Source organism: Pseudophryne corroboree, chromosome 4 (genome assembly GCF_028390025.1).
Source record: "Pseudophryne corroboree isolate aPseCor3 chromosome 4, aPseCor3.hap2, whole genome shotgun sequence".
Classification (NCBI taxonomy): domain Eukaryota; kingdom Metazoa; phylum Chordata; class Amphibia; order Anura; family Myobatrachidae; genus Pseudophryne; species Pseudophryne corroboree.
In genome coordinates this window covers 655,021,016-655,044,854 of record NC_086447.1, presented here as the reverse complement: position 1 = coordinate 655,044,854, position 23,839 = coordinate 655,021,016, and the positions used below count along the sequence as shown (strand labels likewise).

General features: G+C 49.1%; 1 protein-coding gene across 2 annotated transcripts in view; it reads right to left on the bottom strand.

Annotated features, from left to right (window-relative positions):
* AHCTF1 (AT-hook containing transcription factor 1) overlaps window positions 1-23,839 on the bottom strand; it is a 648,646-nt gene that overhangs the window by 423,816 nt on the left and 200,991 nt on the right. For both annotated transcript variants that reach the window (XM_063917783.1, XM_063917782.1), the window contains exon 8: window positions 20,957-21,107. In XM_063917783.1, the coding sequence (XP_063773853.1) occupies window positions 20,957-21,107 (151 nt within the window). The remainder of the gene's footprint in view (window positions 1-20,956; window positions 21,108-23,839) is intronic.

The window sequence follows — 23,839 nt, the reverse complement described above, 5'->3', positions numbered from 1 at the left end:
GATTTGAGGAAACGGCGAGGGGGAGACGTCTCGAATTCCAGCTTGTATCCCTGAGATACTACCTGTAGAATCCAGGGATCCACCCGTGAGCGAGCCCACTGGTCGCTGAAATTCTTGAGACGGGCCCCCACCGTACCTGGCTCTGCCTGTGGAGCCCCAGCGTCATGCGGTGGACTTAGAGGAAGCGGGGGAGGACTTTTGTTCCTGGGAACTGGCTGTATGCTGCAGCTTTTTCCCTCTACCTCTGCCTTTGGGCAGAAAGGACGCGCCTTTAACCCGCTTGCCTTTCTGGGGCCGAAAGGACTGTACCTGATAATACGGTGCTTTCTTTGGCTGTGAGGGAACATGGGGCAAAATGTTGATTTCCCAGCTGTAGCTGTGGAAACAAGGTCCGAGAGACCATCCCCAAACAACTCCTCACCCTTGCAAGGCAAAACTTCCATGTGCCTTTTAGAAACAGCATCACCTGTCCACTGCCAAGTTCCTGGCAGAAATGGACATTGCGTTTATTTTAGATGCCAGTCGGCAAATATCCCTCTGTGCATCTCTCATGTATAAGACTGCGTCTTTAATATGCTCTATGGTTAGCAATATAGTGTCCCTGTCTAAGGTACAGAGAATCTGACCACGCAGCTGCAGCACTGCACATCCATGCTGAAGCAATAGCTGGTCTCAGTATAATGCCTGAGTGTGTATATACAGACTTCAGGATAGCCTCCTGCATTCTATCTGCAGGCTCCTTTAGGGCGGCCGTGTCCGGAGACTGTAGTGCCACCTTCTTTGACAGACGTGTGAGCGCTTTATCCACCCTAGGGGATGTCTCCCAACGTGACCTATCCTCTGGCGGGAAAGGGTACGCCATTAGTAACCTTTTAGAAATTACCAGTTTCTTATCGGGGGAAACCCACGCTTCTTCACACACTTCATTTAGTTCATCAGATGGGGGAAAAACCACTGGAAGCTTTTTCTCCCCAAACATAATACCCTTTTTTGTGGTACCTGGGGTAATATCAGAAATGTGCAACACATTTTTCATTGCCGTAATCATGTAACGGGTGGCTCTATTGGAATGTACAGTAGTCTCATCGTCGTCGACACTGGAGTCAGTATCCGTGTCGACATCTGTGTCTGCCATCTGAGGTAGCGGGCGTTTTAGGGCCCCTGATGGCTTTTGAGACGCCTGGGCAGGCACGGGCTGAGAAGCCGGCTGTCCCACATCTGCTATGTCGTCAAACCTTTTATGTAAGGAGTTGACACTGTCACGTAATTCCTTCCACATGTCCATCCACTCAGGTGTCGACCCCGCAGGGGGTGACATCACATTTATCGGCATCTGCTCCGCCTCCACGTAACCTTCCTCATCCAACATGTCGACACAGCCGTACCGACACACCGCACACACACAGGGAATGCTCTGACTGAGGACAGGACCCCACAAAGTCCTTTGGGGAGACAGAGAGTATGCCAGCACACACCAGAGCGCTATATAATGCAGGGATTCACACTACCCACAGTGATTATTCCCTTTTAGCTGCTATAATACACAGATTTGCGCCTAAATTTAGTGCCCCCCCTCTCTTTTTAACCCTTTGAGCCTGAAGACTACAGGGGAGAGCCTGGGGAGCTGTCTTCCAGCTGCACTGTGAAGAGAAAATGGCGCCAGTGTGCCGAGGGAGATAGCCCCGCCCCTTTTTCGGCGGACTTCTCCCGCTCTTATAATCATAATGTGGCAGGGGTATTTTACACATATATAGCTTATTAGGCTATATTATGTGTGATTTGCCACTTTTAAAGGTACTCTAATTTCTTTTCTAGAAACTCAGGAGAGCTCCTAGTGTGCATCCAGCTCGGCCGGGCACAAAATTCGAACTGGGGCCTGGAGGAGGGGCATAGAGGGAGGAGCCAGTGCACACCAGGTAGTCCTAAATCTTTCTTAGTTGTGCCCAGTCTCCTGCGGAGCCGCTATTCCCCATGGTCCTTACGGAGTTCCCAGCATCCACTTAGGACGTCAGAGAAACACCAAATTTATGTGCCCCCCCCCCCCTTTTTTTTTTTCCTCCCCGTGTACTTGCGGGAGCCTGGAGGTCCGGGCAGCATCTCTGCAGCGCTTTAGAGATAGGAGTAAATGGCGCTGACGAGCAATGTGCAGCTAAGACCGCCCCCTTCCCGGCACGCTGTAGCCCGCTTAAATTTGAATCTGTAAACTAGCGGGGGTATTCTATACAGTGATCGGACACTGTATAGAGCTTTTTTGCCAGCCAAAACATCAGTAACTGCTACCCAGGGTGCTCCCCCCTAGCGCCCTGCACCCTGTGAGTGCCGTTTAGTGAAGTGTGTGGGAGCATGGAGCGTAGCGATACCGCTGCGCTGTACCTCCGTTACTGAAGTCTTTGGTTCTTCTAATACTCACCCAGCTTCTTTCTTCTGGCTTCTGTGATGGGGGTGACGGCGCGGCTCCGGGAACAAGCAGCTAGGCGACCCAAGTGATCGAACCCTCTGGAGCTAATGGTGTCCAGTAGCATGATGCAGGGAGCCTGTAGCCAGCAGGTCTCCCTGAAAATAAAAAACCTAACAAAGTCTTTCCAGAGAAACTCTGTAGAGCTCCCCTAGTGTGTGTCCAGTCACTCCTGGGCACAAAGTCTAACTGAGGTCTGGAGGAGGGGCATAGAGGGAGGAGCCAGTTCACACCCAGTTTAAGTCTTTATAGTGTGCCCAAGCTCCTGCGGATCCAGTCTATACCCCATGGTCCTTTTGGAGTCCCCAGCATCCTCTAGGACGTAAGAGAAAGTTCTTATCTTTCAATGGCATAAAATAAATAAATAAGAGTCCCACCTTTCAGGAGGTACTGGGGACTTGGGGATCAGAGTTCAGGAGCAAGAGCAAACCACCAAAGAAAAAAATAAGAATTTACTTACCGATAATTCTATTTCTCATAGTCCGTAGTGGATGCTGGGGACTCCGTAAGGACCATGGGGAATAGCGGCTCCGCAGGAGACTGGGCACATCTAAAGAAAGCTTTAGGACTAACTGGTGTGCACTGGCTCCTCCCCCTATGACCCTCCTCCAAGCCTCAGTTAGGATACTGTGCCCGGACGAGCGTACACAATAAGGAAGGATTTTGAATCCCGGGTAAGACTCATACCAGCCACACCAATCACACCGTATAACTTGTGATCTGAACCCAGTTAACAGTATGATAACAGAGGAGCCTCTGAAAAGATGGCTCCCAACAATAATAACCCGATTTTTGTAACAATAACTATGTACAAGTATTGCAGACAATCCGCACTTGGGATGGGCGCCCAGCATCCACTACGGACTATGAGAAATAGAATTATCGGTAAGTAAATTCTTATTTTCTCTAACGTCCTAAGTGGATGCTGGGGACTCCGTAAGGACCATGGGGATTATACCAAAGCTCCCAAACGGGTGGGAGAGTGCGGATGACTCTGCAGCACCGAATGAGAGAACTCCAGGTCCTCCTCAGCCAGAGTATCAAATTTGTAGAATTTAGCAAACGTGTTTGCCCCTGACCAAGTAGCTGCTCGGCAAAGTTGTAAAGCCGAGACCCCTCGGGCAGCCGCCCAAGATGAGCCCACTTTCCTTGTGGAACGGGCTTTTACAGATTTTAGCTGTGGCAGGCCTGCCACAGAATGTGCAAGCTGAATTGTACTACAAATCCAACGAGCAATAGTCTGCTTAGAAGCAGGAGCACCCAGCTTGTTGGGTGCATACAGGATAAACAGCGAGTCAGATTTCCTGACTCCAGCCGTCCTGGAAATATTTTCAGGGCCCTGACAACATCCAGCAACTTGGATTCCTCCAAGTCCCTAGTAGCCGCAGGCACCACAATAGGTTGGTTCAGGTGAAAACGCTGGAACCACCTTAGGGAGAAACTGAGGACGAGTCCTCAATTCCGCCCTGTCCGAATGGAAAATCAGATAAGGGCTTTTACAGGATAAAGCCGCCAATTCTGACACGCGCCTGGCCCAGGCCAGGGCCAACAGCATGACCACTTTCCATGTGAGATATTTTAACTCCACAGATTTAAGTGGTTCAAACCAATGTGACTTTTGGAACCCAAACTACATTGAGATCCCAAATTGCCATTGGAGGCACAAAAGGAGGCTGTATATGCAGTACCCCTTTTACAAACGTCTAAACTTCAGGGACTGAAGCTATTTTTTTTTTTTTTTTTTTGGAAGAAAATTGACAGGGCCGAAATCTGAACCTTAATGGACCCCAATTTCAGGCCCATAGACACTCCTGTTTGCAGGAAATGTAGGAATCGACCCAGTTGAATTTCCTCCGTCGGGCCTTACTGGCATCGCACTACGCAACATATTTTCGCCAATTGCGGTGATAATGTTTTTGCGGTACATCCTTCCTGGCTTTAGATCAGGATATGGATGACTTCATCCGGAATGCCTTTTTTCCTTCAGGATCCGGTGTTCAACCGGCATGCCGTCAAACGCAGCCGCGGTAAGTCTTGGAACAGACAGGGTCCTTGCTGGAGCAGGTCCCTTCTTAGAGGTAGAGGCCACGGATCCTCCGTGAGCATCTCTTGAAGTTCCGGTTACCAAGTCCTTCTTGGCCAATCCGGAGCCACGAATATAGTGCTTACTCCTCTCCATCTTATCAATCTCAGTACCTTGGGTATGAGAGGCAGAGGAGGGAACACATACACTGACTGGTACACCCACGGTGTTACCAGAGCGTCTACAGCTATTGCCTGAGGGTCTCTTGACCTGGCGCAATACCTGTCGAGTTTTTTAATCATGTGGACGACTTCTGGGTGAAGTCCCCACTCTCCCGGGTGGAGGTCGTGCTGAGGAAGTCTGCTTCCCAGTTGTCCACTCCCGGAATGAATACTGTTGACAGTGCTATCACATGATTTTCCGCCCAGCGAAGAATCCCTGCAGCTTCTGCCATTGCCCTCCTGCTTCTTGTGCCACCCTGTCTGTTTACGTGGGTGACTGCCATGATGTTGTCCGACTGGATCAACACCGGCTGACCTTGAAGCAGAGGTCTTGCTAAGCTTAGAGCATTGTAAATGGCCCTTAGCTTCAGGATATTTATGTGAAGTGATGTATCCAGGCTTGACCCTAAGCCCTGGATATTCCTTCCCTGTGTGACTGCTCCCCAGCCTCGCAGGCTGGCATCCGTGGTCACCAGGACCCAGTCCTGAATGCCGAATCTGCGGCCCTCTAGAAGATGAGCACTCTGCAACCACCACAGGATGGATACCCTTGTCCTTGGTGACAGGGTTATCCGCTGATGCATCTGAAAATGCGACCCGGACCATTTGTCCAGTAGGTTCCACTGGAAAGTTCTTGCGTGGAATCTAACGAATGGGATTGCTTCGTAGGAAGCCACCATTTTTACCCAGAACCCTTGTGCATTGATGCACTGAGACTTGGTTCGGTTTTAGGAGGTTCCTGACTAGCTCGGATAACTCCCTGGCTTTCTCTTCCGGGAGAAACACCTTTTTTCTGGACTGTGTCCAGGAACATCCCTAGGAAACAGAAGACAAGTCGTCGGAACCAGCTGCGATTTTGGAATATTGAGAATCCAATCGTGCTGCCGCAACACTACCTGAGATAGTGCTACACCGACTTCCAACTGTTCCCTGGATCTTACCCTTATCAGGGAATCGTCCAAGTAAGGGATAACTAAAATTTCCTTCCTTCGAAGGGATATCATTTCGGCCATTACCTTGGTAAAGACCCGGGGTGCCGTGGACCATCCATACGGCAGCGTCTGAACTGATAGTGACAGTTCTGTACCATAACCTGAGGTACCCTTGGTGAGAAGGGTAAATTTTGACATGAAGGTAAGCATCCTTGATGTCCCGAGACATCATGTAGTCCCCTTCTTCCAGGTTCGCAATCACTGCTCTGAGTGACTCAATCTTGAATTTGAACCTCTGTATGTAAGTGTTCAAAGATTTTAGATTTTAGATTTAGAATCGGTCTCACCGAGCCGTCTGGCTTCGGTACCACAATAGTGTGGAATAATACCCCGTTCCCTGTTGCAGGAGGGGTACCTTGATTATCACCTGCTGGGAATACAGCTTGTGAATGGCTTCCAAAACTGCCTCCCTGTCAGAGGGAGACGTCGGTAAAGCCGACTTTTGGAAACGGCGAGGGGGAGACGTCTCGAATTCCAATATGTACCCTTGAGATATTACCTGAAGGATCCAGGGGTCTACTTGCGAGTGAGCCCACTGCGCACTGAAATTCATTGAGAACGGGCCCCCACCGTGCCTGAGCTTGTAAGGCCCTAGCGTCATACTGAGGGCTTGGCAGAGGCGGGAAAGGGTTTCTGTTCCTGGGAACTGGCTAATCTCTTCAGCCTTTTTCCTCTCCCTCTGTCACGAGCAGAAAAGAGGAACCTTTTGTCCGCTTGCCAACAAAGGACTGCGCCTGATAATACGGCGTCTTATTTTGAGAGGCGACCTGGGGTACAAACGTGGATTTCCCAGTTGTTGCCGTGGCCACCAGGTCTAAAAGACCGACCCCAAATGTCCCTTTTCAAAGGCAATACTTCCAAATGCCGTTTGGAATCCGCATCACCTGACCATTTTACTGGTAGAATTGGACAAACGCACTTATACTTGATGCCAGTCGGCAAATATTCCGCTGTGCATCATGCATATATAGAAATGCATCTTTTAAATGCTCTATAGGCAATAATATACTATCCTTATCTAGGATATCAATATTTCCAGTCAGGGAATCCGACCATGCCAACCCAGCACTGCACCTCCAGGCTGAGGCGATTGCTGGTCGCAGTATAACACCAGTATGTGTGTGAATACATTTTTGGATACCCTCCTGCTTTCTATCAGCAGGATCCTTAAGGGCGGCCATCTCATGAGAGGGTAGAGCCCTTGTTCTTACAAGCGTGTGAGCGCCTTATCCCCCCTAGGGGGTGTTTCCCAACGCACCCTAACCTCTGGCGGGAAAGGGTATACACCAATACTTTTTAAGAAATTATCAATTGTTATCGGGGGGAAACCCACGCATCATCACACACCTCATTTTATTTCTCAGATTCAGGAAAACTACAGGTAGTTTTTCCCTCACCCGAACATAATACCCCTTTTTGGTGGTACTCGTATTATCAGAAATGTATAAAACATTTTCCATTGTCTCAATCATGTAACGTGTGGCCCTACTGGAAATCACGGTTGTCTCATCACCGTCGACACAGGAGTCAGTATCCGTGTCGGCGTCTGTATCTGCCATCTGAGGTAACGGGCGCTTTAGAGCCCCTGACGGCCTATGAGACGTCTGGACAGGCACAAGCTGAGTAGCCGGCTGTCTCATGTCAACCACTGTTTTTTTATACAGAGCTGACACTGTCACGTAATTCTCAACAGTACATCCACTCAGGTGTCGACCCCCTAGGTGGTGACATCACTGTTACAGACACTCTGCTCCGTCTCCACATCATTTTTCTCCTCATACATGTCGACACAAACGTACCGACACACAGCACACACACAGGGAATGCTCTGATAGAGGACAGGACCCCAACTAGCCCTTTGGGGAGACAGAGGGAGAGTATGCCAGCACACACCAGAGCGCTATATATATATATACAGGGATAACCTTATATAAGTGTTTTTCCCCTTATAGCTGCTGTATGTTTTAATACTGCGCCTAATTAGTGCCCCCCTCTCTTTTTTTAACCCTTTCTGTAGTGCAGGGAAGAGCCAGGGAGCTTCCCTCCAACTGAGCTGTGAGGGAAAATGGCGCCAGTGTGCTGAGGATAGGCTCCGCCCCCTTTTCGGCGGCCTTATCACCCTTTTTTCTGATTATTCTGGCAGGGGTTAAATGCATCCATATAGCCCAGGAGCTATATGTGATGTATTTTTTGCCATGTAAGGTATTTTTATCATGTTTTATTGCGTCTCTGGGCGCCCCCCCCAGCGCCCTGCACCCTCAGTGACCGGAGTATGAAGTGTGCTGAGAGCAATGGCGCACAGCTGCAGTGCTGTGCGCTACCTTATTGAAGACAGGAACGTCTTCTGCCGCCGATTTTTCCGGACCTCTTCGCTCTTCTGGCTCTGTAAGGGGGCCGGCGGCGCGGCTCCGGGACCCATCCAGGCTGGGCCTGTGATCGTCCCTCTGGAGCTAATGTCCAGTAGCCAAGAAGCCCAATCCACTCTGCACTCAGGTGAGTTCGCTTCTTCTCCCCTTATACCCCTTTTCCACTAGCTCAAAAAACACGGGTAAATGCACGGGGGCGCGCATTTACCCGTGTTTTTGGCAAGTGGAAAAGGGTAAACCCGGATCAAGTGACCCGTAAATCCTACCCGGCTATTTACCTGGGTAGGACACGGGAATGATCCGGGTAGGGTGTAGTGTAAACGGGAGCCGTGTCGATGCGACACGGCTCCCGTTTACACTGTATGGATGGGCGGCGCTGGGAGATCATGTGATCTCCCTGCGCCGCCCCTGCCGTGTAGCTAGAAGCGTCACCAACCCGGCATATGCCGGGTTGTGACTGCTAATGGGAAAGGGACCGAGCACGGGTCGCAGCAGGGGGCAGCTCCCGTGTCAGGCTCCCGGCTGCGACCCGTGCTCGTAGGTGTAAAAGGGGTATAAGTCCCTCGATGCAGTGAGCCTGTTGCCAGCAGGTCTCACTGAAAATAACAAACCTAAACTAAAACTTTCACTAAGAAGCTCAGGAGAGCCCCTAGTGTGCACCCTTCTCGTCGGGCACAGAAATCTAACTGAGGCTTGGAGGAGGGTCATAGGGGGAGGAGCCAGTGCACACCAGTTAGTCCTAAAGCTTTCTTTAGATGTGCCCAGTCTCCTGCGGAGCCGCTATTCCCCATGGTCCTTACGGAGTCCCCAGCATCCACTTAGGACGTTAGAGAAATAAGAATTTACTTACCGATAATTCTATTTCTCTTAGTCCGTAGTGGATGCTTGGGACTCCGTAAGGACCATGGGGAATAGCGGCTCCGCAGGAGACTGGGCACAAAAGTAAAGCTTTAGAACTACCTGGTGTGCACTGGCTCCTCCCCCTATGACCCTCCTCCAAGCCTCAGTTAGGATACTGTGCCCGGACGAGCGTACACAATAAGGAAGGATTTTGAATCCCGGGTAAGACTCATACCAGCCACACCAATCACACTGTACAACTCGTGATCTAAACCCAGTTAACAGCATGATAACAGAGGAGCCTCTAGAAAAGATGTCTCACTACAGCAACTACCCGATTTTTTCGTAACAATAACTATGTACCAGTATTGCAGACAATCCGCACTTGGGATGGGCGCCCAGCATCCACTACGGACTACGAGAAATAGAATTATCGGTAAGTAAATTCTTATTTTATCTAACGTCCTAAGTGGATGCTGGGGACTCCGTAAGGACCATGGGGATTATACCAAAGCTCCCAAACGGGCGGGAGAGTGCGGATGACTCTGCAGCACCAAATGAGAGAACTCCAGGTCCTCCTCAGCCAGGGTATCAATTTTGTAGAATTTTACAAACGTATTTGCTCCTGACCAAGTAGCTGCTCGGCAAAGTTGTAAAGCCGGACCCCTCGGGCAGCCGCCCAAGATGAGCCCATCTTCCTTGTGGAGTGGGCATTTACAGATTTTTGGATGTGGCAGGCCTGCCACAGAATGTGCAAGCTGAATTGTACTACAAATCCAACGAGCAATAGTCTGCTTAGAAGCAGGAGCACCCAGCTTGTTGGGTGCATACAGGATAAACAGCGAGTCAGATTTTCTGACTCCAGCCGTCCTGGAAACATATATTTTCAGGGCCCTGACAACGTCTAGCAACTTGGAGTCCTCCAAGTCCCTAGTAGCCGCAGGCACCACAATAGGTTGGTTCAGGTGAAACGCTGAAACCACCTTAGGGAGAAACTGAGGACGAGTCCTCAATTCCGCCCTGTCCGAATGGAAAATCAGATGAGGGCTTTTACAGGATAAAGACGCCAATTCTGACACGCGCCTGGCCCAGGCCAGGGCCAACAGCATGACCACTTTCCATGTGAGATATTTTAACTCCACAGATTTAAGTGGTTCAAACCAATGTGACTTTTGGAACCCAAAAACTACATTGAGATCCCAAGGTGCCACTGGAGGCACAAAAGGAGGCTGTATATGCAGTACCCCTTTTACAACGTCTGAACTTCAGGGACTGAAGCTAGTTCTTTTTGGAAGAAAATTGACAGGGCCGAAATTTGAACCTTAATGGACCCCAATTTCAGGCCCATAGACACTCCTGTTTGCAGGAAATGTAGGAATCGACCCAGTTGAATTTCCTCCGTCGGGCCTTACTGGCCTCGCACCACGCAACATATTTTCGCCAAATACGGTGATAATGTTTTGCGGTTACATCCTTCCTGGCTTTGATCAGGATAGGGATGACTTCATCCGGAATGCCTTTTTTCCTTCAGGATCCGGCGTTCAACCGCCATGCCGTCAAACGCAGCCGCGGTATGTCTTGGAATAGACAGGGTCCTTGCTGGAGCAGGTCCCTTCTTAGAGGTAGAGGCCACGGATCCTCCGTGAGCATCTCTTGAAGTTCCGGTTACCAAGTCCTTCTTGGCCAATCCGGAACCACGAATATAGTGCTTACTCCTCTCCATCTTATCAATCTCAGTACCTTGGGTATGAGAGGCAGATGAGGGAACACATACACTGACTGGTACACCCACGGTGTTACCAGAGCGTCTACAGCTATTGCCTTGACCTGGCGCAATACCTGTCGAGTTTTTCCCAACGGTTTATAATCATGTGGAAGACTTCTGGGTGAAGTCCCCACTCTCCCGGGTGGAGGTCGTGTCTGCTGAGGAAGTCTGCTTCCCAGTTGTCCACTCCCGGAATTGCTGACAGTGCTATCACATGATTTTCCGCCCAGCGAAGAATCCTTGCAGCTTCTGCCATTGCCCTCCTGCTTCTTGTGCCACCCTGTCTGTTTACATGGGTGACTGCCGTTATGTTGTCCGACTGGATCAACACCGGCTGACCTTGAAGCAGAGGTCTTGCTAAGCTTAGAGCATTGTAAATGGCCCTTAGCTTCAGGATATTTATGTGAAGTGATGTCTCCAGGCTTGACCATAAGCCCTGGAAATTCCTTCACTGTGTGACTGCTCCCCAGCCTCGCAGGCTGGCATCCGTGGTCACCAGGACCCAGTCCTGAATGCCGAATCTGCGGCCCTCTAGAAGATGAGCACTCTGCAACCAACACAGGAGGGACACCCTTGTTCTTGGTGACAGGGTTATCCGCTGATGCATCTGAAGATGCGACCCGGACCATTTGTCCAGCAGGTCCCACTGGAAAGTTCTTGCGTGGAATCTGCCGAATGGGATTGCTTCGTAGGAAGCCACCATTTTACCAAGAACCCTTGTGCATTGATGCACTGAGACTTGGCTCGGTTTTAGGAGGTTCCTGACTAGCTCGGATAACTCCCTGGCTTTCTCCTCCGGGAGAAACACCTTTTCCTGGACTGTGTCCAGGATCATCCCTAGGAACAGAAGACGAGTCGTCGGAACCAGCTGTGATTTTGGAATATTGAGAATCCAATCGTGCTGCCGCAACACTACCTGAGATAGTGCTACACCGACCTCCAACTGTTCCCTGGATCTTACCCTTATCAGGGAATCGTCCAAGTAAGGGATAACTAAAATTCCCTTCCTTCGAAGGAATATCATCATTTCGGCCATTACCTTGGTAAAGACCCGGGGTGCCGTGGACCATCCATACGGCAGCGTCTGAACTGATAGTGACAGTTCTGTACCATAAACCTGAGGTACCCTTGGTGAGAAGGGTAAATTGGGACATGAAGGTAAGCATCCTTGATGTCCCGAGACATCATGTAGTCCCCTTCTTCCAGGTTCGCAATCACTGCTCTGAGTGACTCAATCTTGAATTTGAACCTCTGTATGTAAGTGTTCAAAGATTTTAGATTTAGAATCGGTCTCACCGAGCCGTCCGGCTTCGGTACCACAACAGTGTGGAATAATACCCCGTTCCCTGTTGCAGGAGGGGTACCTTGATTATCACACCTGCTGGGAATACAGCTTGTGAATGGCTTCCAAAACGGTCTCCCTGTCAGAAGGAGACATCGGTAAAGCCGACTTTAGGAAACGGCGAGGGGGAGACGTCTCGAATTCCAATTTGTACCCCTGAGATATCCCCTGAAGGATCCAGGGGTCTACTTGCGAGTGAGCCCACTGCGCGCTGAAATTCATTGAGACGGGCCCCCCACCGTGCCTGATTCTGCTTGTAAAGCCCCAGCGTCATACTGAGGGCTTGGCAGAGGCGGGAGAGGGTTTCTGTTCCTGGGAACTGGCTGATTTCTGCAGCCTTTTTCCTCTCCCTCTGTCACGGGGCAGAAATGAGGAACCTTTTGCCCGCTTGTCCACGAAAAGACTGCGCCTGATAATACGGCGTCTTCTCATGTTGAGAGGCGACCTGGGGTACAAACGTGGATTTCCCAGCTGTTGCCGTGGCCACCAGGTCTGAAAGACCGACCCCAAATAACTCCTCCCCTTAATAAGGCAATACTTCCAAATGCCGTTTGAAATCCGCATCACCTGACCACTGTCGTGTCCATAACCCTCTACTGGTAGAAATGGACAACGCACTTTGACTTGATGCCAGTCGGCAAATATTCCGCTGTGCATCACGCATATATAGAAATGCATCTTTTAAATGCTCTATAGGCAAAAATATACTGTCCCTATCTAGGGTATCAATATTTTCAGTCAGGGAATCCGACCACGCCAACCCAGCACTGCACATCCAGGCTGAGGCGATTGCTGGTCGCAGTATAACACCAGTATGTGTGTAAATACATTTAGGATACCCTCCTGCTTTCTATCAGCAGGATCCTTAAGGGCGGCCATCTCAGGAGAGGGTAGAGCCCTTACAAGCGTGTGAGCGCTTTATCCACCCTAGGGGGTGTTTCCCAACGCACCCTAACCTCTGGCGGGAAAGGATATAATGCCAATAACATTTTATAAATTATCAGTTGTTATCGGGGGAAACCCACGCATCATCACACACCTCATTTAATTTCTCAGATTCAGGAAAACTACAGGTAGTTTTTCCTCACCGAACATAATACCCCTTTTTGGTGGTACTCGTATTATCAGAAATGTGTAAAACATTTTTCATTGCCTCCATCATGTAACGTGTGGCCCTACTGGAAGTCACATTTGTCTCTTCACCGTCGACACTGGAGTCAGTATCCGTGTCGGCGTCTATATCTGCCATCTGAGGTAACGGGCGCTTTAGAGCCCCTGACGGCCTATGAGACGTCTGGACAGGCACAAGCTGAGTAGCCGGCTGTCTCATGTCAACCACTGTCTTTTATACAGAGCTGACACTGTCACGTAATTCCTTCCAACAGTTCATCCACTCAGGTGTCGACCCCCTAGGGGGTGACATCACTATTACAGGCAATCTGCTCCGTCTCCACATCATTTTTCTCCTCATACATGTCGACACAAACGTACCGACATACAGCACACACACAGGGAATGCTCTGATAGAGGACAGGACCCCACTAGCCCTTTGGGGAGACAGAGGGAGAGTTTGCCAGCACACACCAGAGCGCTATATATATATACAGGGATAACCTTATATAAGTGTTTTTCCCCTTATAGCTGCTGTATCTTTAATACTGCGCGTAATTAGTGCCCGCCCTCTCTTTTTTAACCCTTTCTGTAGTGTAGTGACTGCAGGGGAGAGCCAGGGAGCTTCCCTCCAACGGAGCTGTGAGGGAAAATGGCGCCAGTGTGCTGAGGAGATAGGCTCCGCCCCCTTATCGGCGGCCTTATCTCCCGTTTTTCTATGTATTCTGGCAGGGGTTAAATGCATCCATATAGCCCAGGAGCTATATGTGATGCATTTTTTGCCATCCAAGGTGTTTTTATTGCGTCTCAGGGCGCCCCCCCCAGCGCCCTGCACCCTCAGTGACCGGAGTGTGAAGTGTGCTGAGAGCAATGGCGCACAGCTGCAGTGCTGTGCGCTCCCTTGTTGAAGACAGGACGTCTTCTGCTGCCGATTTTCCGGACCTCTTCTGTCTTCTGGCTCTGTAAGGGGGCCGGCGGCGCGGCTCTGGGACCCATCCATGGCTGGGCCTGTGATCGTCCCTCTGGAGCTAATGTCCAGTAGCCTAAGAAGCCCAATCCACTCTGCACGCAGGTGAGTTCGCTTCTTCTCCCCTTAGTCCCTCGATGCAGTGAGCCTGTTGCCAGCAGGTCTCACTGAAAATAAAAAACCTAAACTAAAACTTTCACTAAGAAGCTCAGGAGAGCCCCTAGTGTGCACCCTTCTCGTTCGGGCACAGAGATCTAACTGAGGCTTGGAGGAGGGTCATAGGGGGAGGAGCCAGTGCACACCAGGTAGTTTTAAAGCTTTACTTTTGTGCCCAGTCTCCTGCGGAGCCGCTATTCCCCATGGTCCTTACGGAGTCCCCAGCATCCACTTAGGACGTTAGAGAAATAAGATTTTACTCACCGGTAAATCTATTTCTCGTAGTCCGTAGTGGATGCTGGGAACTCCGTAAGGACCATGGGGAATAGACGGGCTCCGCAGGAGACTGGGCACTCTAAAAGAAAGATTAGGTACTATCTGGTGTGCACTGGCTCCTCCCTCTATGCCCCTCCTCCAGACCTCAGTTAGGATACTGTGCCCGGAAGAGCTGACACAATAAGGAAGGATTTTGAATCCCGGGTAAGACTCATACCAGCCACACCAATCACACCGTATAACTCGTGATACTATACCCAGTTAACAGTATGAAATATAACTGAGCCTCTCAACAGATGGCTCAACAATAACCCTTTAGTTAGGCAATAACTATATACAAGTATTGCAGACAATCCGCACTTGGGATGGGCGCCCAGCATCCACTACGGACTACGAGAAATAGATTTACCGGTGAGTAAATTCTTATTTTCTCTGACGTCCTAGTGGATGCTGGGAACTCCGTAAGGACCATGGGGATTATACCAAAGCTCCCAAACGGGCAGGAGAGTGCGGATGACTCTGCAGCACCGAATGAGAGAACTCAAGGTCCTCCTCAGCCAGGGTATCAAATTTGTAGAATTTAGCAAACGTGTTTGCCCCTGACCAAGTTGCAGCTCGGCAAAGTTGTAAAGCCGAGACCCCTCGGGCAGCCGCCCAAGATGAGCCCACTTTCCTCGTGGAATGGGCTGTTACTGATTTAGGATGCGGCAATCCAGCCGCAGAATGTGCAAGTTGAATCGTGCTACAGATCCAGCAAGCAATAGTCCGCTTAAAAGCAGGAGCACCCAGCTTGCTGGGTGCATACAGGATAAATAGCGAGTCAGTTTTCCTGACTCCAGCCGTCCTGGAAATATATATTTTTTCAGGGCCCTGACTACGTCCAGCAACTTGGAGTCCTCCAAGTCCCGAGTAGCCGCAGTCACCACAATAGGTTGGTTCACATGAAAAGCTGATACCACCTTAGGAAAGAATTGGGAACGAGTCCTCAATTCCGCCCTATCCATATGAAAAATCAGATCAGGGCATTTGCATGACAAAGCCGCCAATTCTGACACACGCCTGGCCGAAGCCAAGGCCAATAACATGACCACTTTCCACGTGAGATATTTCAAATCCACAGTTTTAAGTGGCTCAAACCAATGTGATTTTAAGAAACTCAACACCACGTTGAGATCCCAAGGTGCCACAGAAGGCACAAAAAAGGGGCTGAATATGTAGCACTCCCTTTACAATGTCTGAACTCCAGGCAGTGAAGCCAGTTCTTTCTGGAAGAAAATCGACAGAGCCGAAATCTGGACCTTAATGGAACCCAATTTTAGGCCCATAGTCACTCCTGACTGTAGGAAGTGCAGAAAACGACCCAGCTGAAATTCCTCTGTTGGGGCCTTCCTGGCCTCACACCACGCAACATATTTTCGCCAAATACGGTGATAATGGTTTGCGGTTACTTCTTTCCTGGCTTTTATCAGCGTAGGAATGACTTCCTCCGGAATGCCCTTTTGCTTTAGGATCCGGAATTGAACCGCCATGCCGTCCAACGCAGCCGCGGTAAGTCTTGGAACAGACAGGGCCCCTGCTGTAGCAGATCCTGTCTGAGCGGTAGAGGCCATGGGTCCTCTGATATTATTTCTTGAAGTTCTGGGTACCAAGCTCTTCTTGGCCCATCCGGAACCACGAGTATTGTTCTTACTCCTCGTTTTCTTATTATTCTCAGTACCTTTGGTATGAGAGGCAGAGGAGGGAATACATAAACCGACTGGTACACCCACGGTGTCACTAGAGCGTCCACAGCTATTGCCTGAGGGTCCCTTGACCTGGCGCAATATCTAGTTTTTTGTTTAGGCGGGACGCCATCATGTCCACCTGTGGCCTTTCCCAACGGTTTACCAACAGTTGGAAGACTTCTGGATGAAGTCCCCACTCTCCCGGGTGTCGGTCGTGTCTGCTGAGGAAGTCTGCTTACCAGTTGTCCACTCCCGGAATGAACACTGCTGACAGTGCTAAGACGTGATTTTCCGCCCATCGGAGAATCCTTGTGGCTTCTGCCATCGCCATCCTGCTTCTTGTGCCGCCCTGTCGGTTTACATGGGCGACTGCCGTGATGTTGTCTGATTGGATCAGTACCGGCTGGTTTTGAAGCAGAGGCCTTGCCAGACTTAGGGCATTGTAAATGGCCCTCAGTTCCAGAATATTTATGTGTAGGGACGACTCCTGACTTGACCAAAGTCCTTGGAAATTTCTTCCCTGTGTGACTGCCCCCCAGCCTCGAAGGCTGGCATCCGTGGTTACCAGGACCCAGTCCTGTATGCCGAATCTGCGGCCCTCTTGAAGATGAGCACTCTGCAGCCACCACAGTAGAGATACCCTGGTCCTTGGAGACAGGGTTATCAGCCGATGCATCTGAAGATGCGATTCCGACCACTTGTCCAAGAGGTCCCACTGAAAGGTTCTTGCATGGAACCTGCCGAATGGAATTTTGCTTCGTAAGAAGCTACCATTTTCCCAGGACTCGTGTGCAGTGATGCACCGATACCTGTTTTGGTTTCAGGAGGTCTCTGACTAGAGATGACAGCTCCTCGGCTTTCTCCTGCGGGAGAAACACTTTTTTTCTGTTCTGTGTCCAGAACCATCCCCAGGAACAGCAGGCGTGTGGTAGGAACCAGCTGTGACTTTGGAATGTATAGAATCCATCCGTGCTGTTGTAGCACTTCCCGAGATAGTGCTACTCCGACCAACAACTGCTCCATGGACCTCGCCTTTATAAGGAGATCGTCCAAGTATGGGATAATTAAAAACTCCCTTTTTTCGAAGGAGTATCATCATTTCTGCCATTACCTTGGTAAAGACCCTCGGTGCCGTGGACAGTCCAAACGGCAGTGTTTGGAATTGGTAATGGCAATCCTGTACCACAAATCTGAGGTACTCCTGGTGAGGATGGTAAATGGGGACATGTAGGCAAGCATCCTTGATGTCCAGGGATACCATGTAATCCCCCTCCTCCAGGCTTGCAATAACCGCCCTGAGCGATTCCATCTTGAACTTGAATTTTTTTATGAATGTGTTCAAGGACTTCAAATTTAAAATGGGTCTCACCGAACCGTCCGGTTTCGGTACCACAAACAGTGTGGAATAGTAACCCCGTCCTTGTGGAAGTAGGGGCACCTTGACTATCACCTGCTGGGAATACAGCTTGTGAATTGCCTCTAGCACAGCCTCCCTGCCTGAGGGAGTTGTCGGCAAGGCAGATTTGAGGAAACGGCGGGGGGGAGACGCCTCGAATTCCAGCCTGTAACCCCTGAGATACTACTTGAAGGATCCAGGGATCCATGTGAGCGAGCCCACTGATCGCTGAAATTTTTGAGGCGGCCCCCCACCGTACCTGGCTACGCCTGTGGAGCCCCCGCGTCATGCGGTGGACTCAGAGGAAGCGGGGGAAGAATTTTGATTCTGGGAACTGGCTGACTGGTGCAGCTTTTTCCCTCTTCCCTCGTCTCTGTGCAGAAAGGAAGCGCCTTTGACCCACTTGCTTTTCTGAAGCCGAAAGGACTGTACCTGATAATACAGTGCTTTCTTAGGCTGTGAGGAAACCTGAGGTAAAAAATTTTCTTCCCAGCTGTTGCTGTGGATACGAGGTCCCAGAGACCATCCCCAAACAATTCCTCACCCTTATAAGGCTCTATGTGCCTTTTAAAGTCAGCATCACCTGTCCAGTGTCGGGTCTCTAATACCCTCCTGACAGAATGGCCATTGCATTAATTCTGGATGCCAGCTGGCAAAATATCCCTCTGTGCATCCCTCATATATAAGACGACGACTTATGTTCGCAAATTAGTATCCCTGTTTGACAGGGTTACAGACCACGCTGCAGCAGCACTATCTGCAGGTCTCAGTCTAGTACCAGAGTGTGTAAATACAGACTTCAGGATAGCCTCCTGCTTTTTATCAGCAGGTACCTTCAAAGTGGCCGTATCCTAAGACGGCAGTGCCACCTTTTTTGACAAACGTGTGAGCGCCTTATCCACCCTAGGGGATATCTCCCAGCGTAACTTATCCTCTGGCGGGAAAAGGTACGCCATCAGTAACTTATTAGAAATTACCAGTTTCTTATCGGGGGAACCCACGCTTTTTCACACTTCATTCACTCATTTGATGGGGGAACAAAACACTGCCTGCTTTTTCTCCCCAAACATAAAACCCTTTTTTAGTGGTACTTGGGTTAATGTCAGAAATGTGTAACACATTTTTTATTGACGGGATCATGTAACGGATGTTCCTAGTGGATTGTGTATATTTCTCAACCTCGTCGACACTGGAGTCAGACTCCGTGTCGACATCTGTGTCTGCCATCTGAGGGAGCGGGCGTTTTTGAGCCCCTGATGGCCTTTGAGACGCCTGGGCAGGCGCGGGCTGAGAAGCCGGCTGTCCCATAGCTGTTACGTCATCCAGCCTTTTATGTAAGGAGTTGACACTGTCGGTTAATACCTTCCACCTATCCATCCACTCTGGTGTCAGCCCACAGGGGGCAACATCCCATTTATCGGCATCTGCTCCGCCTCCACATAAGCCTCCTCATCAAACATGAGGACACAGCCGTACCGACACACCGCACACACACAGGGAATGCTCTGACTGAGGACAGGACCCCACACAGCCCTTTGGGGAGTCAGAGAGAGTATGCCAGCACACACCAGAGCGCTATATAATGTAGGGATAAACACTATCACTGAGTGAATTTTCCCCAATAGCTGCTTGTATAAACAATATTGCGCCTAAATTTAGTGCCCCCCCTCTCTTTTTAACCCTTTGAGCCTGAAAACTACAGTGGAGAGCCTGGGGAGCTGTCTTCCAGCTACACTGTGAAGAGAAAATGGCGCCAGTGTGCCGAGGGAGATAGCTCCGCCCCTTTTTCGCGGACTTTCCTCCCGCTTTTTTATGGATTCTGGCAGGGGTAGTTATCACATATATAGCCTCTGGGGCTATATATTGTGATTATTTTGCAGCCAAGGTGTTTTTATTGCTGCTCAGGGCGCCGCCACCCCCCCCCCCCCCCCTTGGTGAAGACTGGACTGAAGTCTTCTGCCGCCGATTTTCCGGACCATCTTCATGCTTCTGGCTCTGTAAGGGTGACGGCGGCGCGGCTCCGGGAACGAACACCAAGGACGGGTCCTGCGGTCGATCCCTCTGGAGCTAATGGTGTCCAGTAGCCTAAGAAGCCCAAGCTAGCTGCAAGCAGGTAGGTTCGCTTCTTCTCCCCTTAGTCCCTCGTTGCAGTGAGCCTGTTGCCAGCAGGTCTCACTGTAAAATAAAAAACCTAACATATACTTTCTTTCTAGGAGCTCAGGAGAGCCCCTAGTGTGCATCCAGCTCGGCCGGGCACAGAAATCTAACTGAGGTCTGGAGGAAAGGCATAGAGGGAGGAGCCAGTGCACACCAGATAGTACCTAATCTTTCTTTTAGAGTGCCCAGTCTCCTGCGGAGCCCGTCTATTCCCCATGGTCCTTACGGAGTTCCCAGCATCCACTAGGACGTCAGAGAAATATAAAACTGCATACCAGGCGTGTGATGCCGGATGCAGGGACTAGCTCCTGAAAGGCTGATACAGTACTTCTGGTTCTGGGCAAATCAGAAACAGGCTGCCAGTGTCCACCGAAAGGGGAGAGTCCCAGCTTTTGGGGTATACCCTCAGAAAAACTAAAAAAATAAAATAAAATAAAAAGTCAGACAGAATCCAAGATCTCTGGCTGGGAGGAGCAATTAATATGCTCAGATGGAGACCACTGCTTTGAAGTCGGATATCTCATGTTACCCAGGGCTGATTTAAAAAGTCTGATACCTCTGAAAAAAAGGGGACCATAAGCTATCAGCCTATGGCCCTTATACTCCTGGGGCCATTGAGCCTATATGAAAAGACAGTCCGGCACAGGGCGCATTATGTCATCGAAGTGTAACCCAAGGGTTAGAGTGCAAACAAAATAAAAACATAATACGTCAGAATTAAAGCAAACTTGTAGAGGAAAGGTGTCTTTTTAGATTATAAATGTGGAAATTGAGGAGGACATTTACTTGTTTCATTAGGCTTTACATTACACACCGTAGAATGCATATTAATCCACTTTAATATTAATAAATGTCTTAACGTAAACTCTGGTTTTCAACTCACTGTTGTCAGAAATTAAATTACAAAACTGTGAAGAGACAAGACAAGCTGTGATAAGTCTGGCCATGCCACTACATGTAAATTAAAAAAACCTGTGCAAAACACGTATATTGAAAATCGAAAACCTGTTACCCAAGCTTTTATATTAGAACAAATTGCTCAATGCGAAAATAATTCCATATATTTCTTCCAATGATATTCTTAATGTTGGTTTAGCATTTGTGACATTCTTAAAATCAGATTATAGCTGGATCACCACCATAGTGCTAACAGGGAGTGAACTAACCTTCAAGGAGCCCATCTTCTCTTTCATTATGTGCATGACACTTCTCTATGGTCTGCCAACTAAGTAATTTGGTACTTGTTGCTTGCCCCCTCAAAGTCAGGACATTAGCTGAAAGATCCAAGCTGTACCTTTCCTCACAATACTCCAAATTCTGTAAGACAAAACAATGACATACGTATAGATCAAAAACTGAAAACAATGGCAACACAGTAAATATATTATCTTGTGCTACAATCAAAGAGAAATCTATTTGTACCAGTAAAAAATTGTTCAGAAGCATCCACTGGGGGTTAGTGGAACCACCATGTGGTATAGAAGTGGATGCAGGAGTACTGGTATGTAAGAAATTGGCACTGAACCCTAAGTTTCCCCCTCCCCTCTCTATATTCCCAACTAATGGCAGCCAGGTAATTTCAAGTGTCCCAGAAGCATAATGTGTTCTTGGGCAGACGTAGGATTCTGTGGGTAACCCTCGTTATGTGCCGAGACCTTGCTTTGCTCATTTAGCATGGCGAAACAGGTCCAGACACCTCTATTGCCTCTGTTACCAAAGAGGGAGAACACCGATTCACCATTTCGGTGAATTGTGCTCTTGCGTCGAGGACGCTGTCACTGACCGGCGCTTGCATAGATTCCGGTGGTCATTTTGCTTTAAGTGGCACCCACAGCGTTATTAAAAAGAAAAAATAATGTTTTTTTTAATGCACAATCCCTAGCTGTCTGAACAGATAGCTGCAGTCGTCGGAATTGTCACTGGTCATACACTTCAAGGCACATAGGCGCGCTCTAGTAAATAGGTGTATGCAGCGTAATTTCACACACTTCACCATATTAGTACATAGGGAGAAACCATATCTGCGGCACATAATATGCACAGATACCACTATACTTTATGGGAAATCGCAGGGGTGATATTCAATGGATGCTGGTCATCGCCCCTATTGTGCTCATTAGTGTTGGGTTTAGCCAAGAAAAGCAGCTAAACCAGATAAAAGTAATGGGTGCATTCACGATCGGAGGCACCCTAACAGATAAATATTTGCACACTTCAACTCACCACCCCCCAGGAAAATTAATTTCCCCCTTATAGTCTTCATTACTGTATTTTAAGCTTTTACTTTGGCTAATGCCAGGCAGTCTAACAGTTCAGAAAGCGAGAAAAATTTGCACGTGCAAACATGAAAATAGATTTTGGTACTTACGGATAAATCAGTTTTACTGACGCCACAGGGAACATTGGAGTAAATGCTGACACTGGGGTATAGATGGTTGTTATAGGGAGTTGTCAGTTTACATTTATCAAGATGTGTGAAGGCTCCTCCCCCTCCTATGCCCCATCAACCCTCAGTTTAAGAGATGAGCTGAGAGAATACGGGAGCAGAGAGAAAGAAAGGCTAGAATGGAGGTGAGAAACACCACAACAAATACAAACCAGACACTATAACAAAGACTAAGGCAAGGAAACAGCTGTGGGCAGGCGTACAGTGTCCCCTGTGGCATCAGAGAAACTGATTTAACAGTAAGTACCAAAATCCTATTTTCTCATGCAGCCATTAGGGAACACTGGAGTACAAAATGACACTGGGGACATCCCAAAGTTTCCCCCTAGGTGGGAGAGCGCTGAAGGACCTGCAAAACAAAGAAGCCAATGCAGAAGTCGGAGTCGCAATGTGTTACACTTGTAGAACTTAATAAAAGGATAAATCAGAGACCAAGGTGCTGCTCGGCAGAGTTGCGTTGTGGAGACCCCACAACCAGCAGCCCACGACGCTCCTCAGAGAACTTGTGCAGTGAGTAGAAAATGGCATCTGAGGCCGGTGGACCCGGAAAAGGTTAGCCCGACGAACCATCAAGCAAATCCATAGTTAGTCTGCTGTGAAAGAGTGCAGGTCCGAGAACCAGAATCTCCAAGGCCAATCTGGTGGTACCAAAATACCTGTGGTCCATCTCGTTTGATCTAACCGAGGACTCGAGGAAGAAGCTGAAAAGGTGGGAACAAGTAGACTAGTTCCTATTGTCAGGAGACTGGTAGAGCGTCCACTGTTTCAGCATGTGAATCCCAAGTCCTGGACACATACCAGAGTAATTTGTGATTTATGCTGGACGCCAAGATGTTCTCTTGCGGACAATCCCACCACTGAACTAGAGCTCTAAATACTTCTGGCGGAAGAGCATCTACTCCTGGACGAAGATTCAGTTGATTGAGATAGTCTGCCTCCCAGTTGTCCATACCCGGGAAAAACAAAACCGAGAGAATCATTTTGTTGTGTACGGCCCACAGCAGAATCCACACTACCTCTCGTGTGATCATGCGACTCCGGGACCTATCTTTCATAAGCGCATGTCGTCACATTGTCTAACTGTACTTTAAAGTTCTTGACTGGAGTAAGTGGGCGGCTTCCAGTAGAGCATTGTAGTACGTACTTAATTCCAACACCTTCATCGTAAACCCTGTTTCCTGGCTCGACCAACAACCATGGAATTGAAATCCAGTTCTACTGCACACCAACTTCTAAAACCGGCATCGGTCTTAAGGATAATGTCTTTCCACAGTACGAATCTCTTGGCCGCTATGAGATCGACTATCTGAAGCCACCAGAGGAGCAACACTTTTGGTCCCTGGAGTTAAACTTATCCTTCTGTGGAGTTGCAGATTAAACCCAGGCCCCTGGTTGAGGAGACACAAAGAAAATAGTGGACTGGCACAAATTAAGTGGTGGTATTCACAGACTTAACTCCTGTTTTCAAAAGGAATATTAAAATATGACCACTTTCACAGTCTCAATAGAGCATTGAAGGTGTCCTCCTCCTCCTTAAAATCAGTTCTCTGTATCCTAGCCCAGACGTATTCACACACTCCTCTCCATGTCTATTTGGACATAG